The sequence below is a fragment of the Mandrillus leucophaeus genome, unplaced genomic scaffold (genome assembly GCF_000951045.1).
Source record: "Mandrillus leucophaeus isolate KB7577 unplaced genomic scaffold, Mleu.le_1.0 Scaffold969, whole genome shotgun sequence".
Lineage (NCBI taxonomy): Eukaryota > Metazoa > Chordata > Mammalia > Primates > Cercopithecidae > Mandrillus > Mandrillus leucophaeus.
The window spans coordinates 17051-22449 of NW_012110574.1; the positions used below are offsets into that span (position 1 = coordinate 17051).

Below are 5399 nucleotides of genomic sequence, written 5' to 3' on the forward strand. Positions count from 1 at the left end.
GTGCTCCTGCCACCTCCAGTAAGCTCTGATTCTAGATTCACTCCCTGCTCCAACACTCACTGTGTGTGGAACCTTGGGCATGCAGCCAGGCCTCCCTGAGACGGTTTCTCAACTTGAAAGTATGATGGGAATTACACCTACCTCACTGGGCCTCCTGAGGACTCAGTTATACGTAGCTGTCACCATTGTTCTCATCATCATCTCTCTCGGGAAGAGCCAGGCACAAGCACTCTCAAATTTCTTTTCTCCTTTGAAGCTCATCATTACCCTGTGAGGTTCACCATCCCTACCTTTTTTAGATAAGAAAACAGAGGCCCAAAGAGGGCAGTGACTTGCCCGGGGCCCTACAGAAGATGTCGGCCTCTCCCCGCACCTGGAGGCCCTGTCCTAGCTGACTTTACCCCACAGCCCAGCACTATCCCTGACTAGGATCCGATCTTGGTTCACTATGTTTTGTTAGGTCCTTAGGCAGGCTCAGCTTTGGTGGGAAAGAGGGTGTTTTGGGAGGCCTGGGCGAGTGGCCCCTCTAACCAATCTGCCAGGCCCTCAACTCTCAGTCTCACTGAGCCACTCCATTAATTGGAAGCAGACCCAAAATTGCTTCACAGACTGAAGGTGATAATTGTCTGCAACCAGCTGGTGCAGCTGCATCTCCTGGAGGAGTTTGATCTCCTGCAGCTAAAGGGAAAGACAGGATGCTGAGACAGGGCCTGCAGCATACACATAACTATAATTCAGAATGTAATATATACACACACATGTAAATATAATCAGAAAGTGATATAATCTTATATGCAAGGTTAAATACAAATGTCTCTCAGGCAGGGCCAGGACCCCAGCACAGGGAGGAATCTGCCTGAAAAAGGTGCAGGCAGAAACCTGTCACTCCTGCCTCATTCAGCCCAGTGTCTGATTACATTTTCTGTCACTCAGGGTTTAAATGGGTGGGGCCTGGAGCCCTAGCCAATCAGTGGTGCTAGCGTGAAATTGTCCAATCAGGTGCGCAGCTACAGAAGAAGAGGCGGCCTCTTCAATATGGCGGGGCCTTTGTCTCCTAGCTCCCGGGCTCTGAGCCCAGTTCCCGTCTCCACTGTTCCATCTCCTCCGCTCCTGGAGCTCCTCGGTGACTCTACCATAGCGTCTGTTATCCCGTGATCTGCAGGTACTGGGAGGTCCATAGGGAGGACGGCGGAACATCCGGAGGCTGGGAAATGGTGAGTGCGTGGAGTGGGTGTCCCGAGAATGGGGAAGAGGGTGTTTGAATCCGGCCGGAACCGGCTGCGGTTGTATCTCGGCCTTTTCGCGGTCGGCTCTGGAGTCTTCAGCCCCGAGTCCCCGCGGGCACAGCTCAGTCCTCATTTCCCTCCATCGCAGATGAGGGGCTGAGCCAGCAGCCAAAACCGTACGTTTTGTTTTGTCCATAAGCTCGAATTTCTCCCCAGTTCAGGGCCCTTTCTGGGCAGCTCTGTGCCGCAACCTCGAGTCTCCCTCCTCCAGATTGTGCGGGGATGATGGGAGCGTCATAAGACGAGAATCCTCATTTAGGGTCTGGAGTTCCTCCGTGGAAGAAGCAGTGGGCCTTGGCGTCCCTAGTCCCTTCTTTCTCCTTTTAAAAATAAAATTGTGGCCCTTTTTTTTTTTTTTCCGAGACAGTGTCTCACTGTGTTGCCCAGGCTAAAGTGCATTTCTTCTCACTGCAGCTTCCACGTCTCAGGCTCAGCTGATCCATTCACCGCAGTCTTCCATGTAGCTAGGACTAGACAGGTGCGCCACCATGCCTGTTTTTTGTTTTGTTGTTGTTGTTGTTGTTGTTGTTTGTTGTTTTTTTTTGTAGAGACGGGCTTTTGCCTTGTTGCTCAGGCTGGTCTCGAACTCCTGAGCTCAGGTCTCAGGTAATCCGCCCGCCTCGGGCCTCCTAAAGCGCCAGGATTACATACATGAGCCACCGCCCTAGCCTAAATTTGAGGCAACTTTAGGATATAGTTTGGGTGTGTTTTCCAGCCCAAATCTCCTGTTTAAATGTAATCCCCCATGTTGGAGGTGGGGCCTGGTGGAAGGATTATGGGCGCGGATTTCTCATGAATAGTTTAGCACCATTCCTCTTGGTATTGTCCTCCCAATAGTGAGTGAGTTCCCTGAGGTTCATCATTTAAAAGTGTACAGCACCCCACCTTGTCTCCTTTTCAAGCTCTTGCTTCACCTTCCTCCGTGATTTTAAGCTTCCTGGGTGGGGCCTCCCCAGAAGCAGTCGCTGGTGTTATGCCTTCTATACAGCCTGTGGAACCATGAGCCAGTTAATCCTCTTGTAAGTTACCCAGTCTGAGGTATTTACAGTAATGCCGGAAGCGATTAATACAAACAGTTTATTTGCACAAACAGCAATTTATGAATCAGAGAACAGCCAGCTATGATTTGTTGTTTGGGTGCTCAAAGGAGGGTCTTGGAACAAAAAGCGTCTTTTTTTTTTTTTTTTTTTAAGAGGTATGAGGAAGCAAACCAGATACAATATTTGATTGGTTCCAGTTACGTATTGCATTTGAAGCCCTCCGGTGGAAATGTCCTGGTTATGTAATTAGCTTTTTATTGGCAGCTTGTGGTTGGTTAAGCCTAAGGTTTTTTTGTTGTTGTTTTTTTGTTTTTCCTCAAAGTTAGTAATTTACAAAAAATTCCTTTGACGTAGTTAGGTTTCCTTAGGCAGAATCCCAGGGCGCCATGGCCACTTCAGCCTAATTGCTAGCTGTGTAATTATTTTAATGCTCCACAGGGTCGTTGGTTTTCTCTGCATTTTTCAAATGTTTGGCAAGCAGGGTCTCAAATCTAAAACTGTTCTCCCAGCCTAACTGTTCTAGGGACTGTAGAAAATTCTACATTTCCAATTTCTTTCCCACATTCCCAATTTCTTTCCCACATTCCCAAATGCCAACTATCCCTCTCCAAATCCCATTATGAACTATCAGTTCTTTATTTAATTTTAAAACGGATGTGGCATTTTAGTTGTTTATTTTTGTTTAACAGAGCCGTGGGTGGCTCTTTGTAATATATTCGTCTGTTTGTGAATATTTCACAGGACAGAAAAGCAAAGAGTAATCACCTGACACTCTGCGCATTTCCTCTCATCTTCTCTAGGCACCCGCGCCTTCCCAGAATGTCTTTGGAAAACTTTGCAGGGTCCTGTGTCCTCAACCACTCTCCTGTATTTTCCTGGTTCCAAGTATTACAACTTTTGGGGGATGATCCAAGACACCCAAAAGGACCGTGTCTCTTGGAGTGTCTAGCAAACACTAGCCCCTGGATCATCTCCTTTCACAGAAGAGCCGGAGGTATTGGGTGGAGCCTCTCGGGGAGCAGCTGGATGCCCTAGTGCTGAGGACAGTTTCCTGATTTATCCTTCCTCTAAAAAGCTAACCGCTTTAACATTAAGATTTTTTTCCCTCTCAACCCTAGTTTTCTTTTCTTGCAGACACGCTGGTGGTCAACCAATCAGGTGCTGGTATTGAGGGGAAAAGGCACAGACGCATCTTGTTCTCTGGTTTCTCTCAGGCTTGTGAAGGAGAATAACTGTCCCAAAGTACAGGAAAGATCCACCCTAGTGAGGGAGTGTATAGATTTGCAAAGCAAAATACATATCCGCCACACAGGGGGCAAGTGCAGTGTCTTTTGGGAGAGTGATGATGAAATACTTTAGTGAGCAGAATAGGGGTGGGGAGAATCTCTCAAGTGATTGACACGTGAGTCTAATACATCTGTGTTCCAGTCAGCACTACTTCTCACCGTGTTTGTCACCTTGAATATATATGTTCACTCACTTCAACTTCAGTTTTTCATTAACTATATAATGGATTTTATCATTAGAGCTTGAAAGATTTTTAAAAAATGTTTTCCAAGAGAAAAGAGGTGGATTTAGAAAAAAATAGCTTATATTCCATCAGTTAAAAATTCTCATTTACCTTTTATATTTCGCACAGTGAGCGTAGTAAGATTCTGTGGTCTGTTCTATTTAGTATGATTTCAAACAGAATCCCAGGGCTTAGCTTTGGGGATGCTACCTGGGAAAAGACATAGAGGAAATGTCTCTCTCATGATGCCTGCAGAAAAATAAATACATATCTACAAGAAAATATAGTAGATTAACACATAAATTACAAAACATTCATGAAAACATCAGTTTCTGTCTTGTGCACAGTGGAGAATTTGTGACAGGGGCCAACTCATTTTTTAAAAAAATTTCTGCTTCATAGGAAGTATTTATGTGTACACAATAAAAAGGTACTTCCTACCATACATACATATCTTTGCTCAGGTAATATATATAATCTAAAGCAATATGATTGTCTAGTATAATCGTAGCCAGTGAATCTGTAGGTTTTTTTTTTTTGTTTGTTTTTTTTTTGAGCTGCAATGGATGTAACAGTTTTATCAGTAATTTTTTCTAAGCTTATAAAAATATTTTTAATCATGTGTTCGTGGGAGGTGACAACCTCACCAAGGCAAAAACATTTTTTCCAATAAAATGAATGAAGCTGTTTTTTGAAAGCCAGGCAGATAATTAGCAGATTTTTTTCAAATAGAATCTTAATCTAAAACAGATTGGTGGCCATGCCTGTGGAAAAGTTAGAGAGAATTTGTCCAGTGCTGAGTTTTTTCAGAGCTATGTATAGAGAGAGCAGCGACCAGATATTTTAAAAGACATTACCCTTCAATTTAGTGGCACAGGTACTGGCCAAGAAAATCTGAAAGGGTTCCTTCCAACAAATTTGGAGTAAATCTTTTTCTTCATAAAAAGAGAAAATCAAATTTTATTTTTATATTATTAATATTAAAGCTAATTTTAGGAAAGCATTATAAACAGATGTATTCAATGTCAATCAGCTTTGACCATACAAGATAAGATTTCTATAAACCTTTTATAACCCCTTAAAATTTTATTTTTCTCTTTCTTTCTCCAGTTTTCTATATCCATTAAGTTTACCTCATTTTCTTTATCTTTTTTCTTTCAATTTTACATATTTTTTAAATAACCTCTAAACTCAGCAAAATTGCCTTTTCTTTAAGAAAAACCACATCCTCACGTCTGTTTCTAAAATATTTTTTTCATCAAGAAACACATTTTATTTTCTTTGTACTCTGTAAAGTTGTTTCTCTCCTTAACAATAGTTTTAGTTATTATATCTTAGGCAGAATTTTAATTTTTAATAATCTTAATTTATAGTGAAAGCCTGAGAAGTAAGCAATTTTAACTATTAGTCATGTACTAAAATTTTATAAATATATATTTTATACTTTTTAGAAACATAGGATTTTAAATGGAAACATTTTTATTGTGGAATAAGACATACTAACAGATTTTAAACTTATATTTAAAAATTAGTTTAATTTTTAACTAATGAGCTGAGATCCAG

At 42.0% G+C, this 5399-nt stretch overlaps 1 protein-coding gene across 1 annotated transcript in view; it reads left to right on the forward strand.

Moving 5' to 3' along the window:
• The first annotated feature begins 1015 nt into the window (after window positions 1–1015).
• The window catches only part of ZNF736 (zinc finger protein 736), a 43778-nt gene continuing 39394 nt past the window's right edge, over window positions 1016–5399 (forward strand). Inside the window, exon 1 of the mRNA XM_011970717.1 lies at window positions 1016–1214. Coding sequence (XP_011826107.1) covers window positions 1212–1214 — 3 coding nt within the window. The 5' untranslated portion in view covers window positions 1016–1211. The remainder of the gene's footprint in view (window positions 1215–5399) is intronic.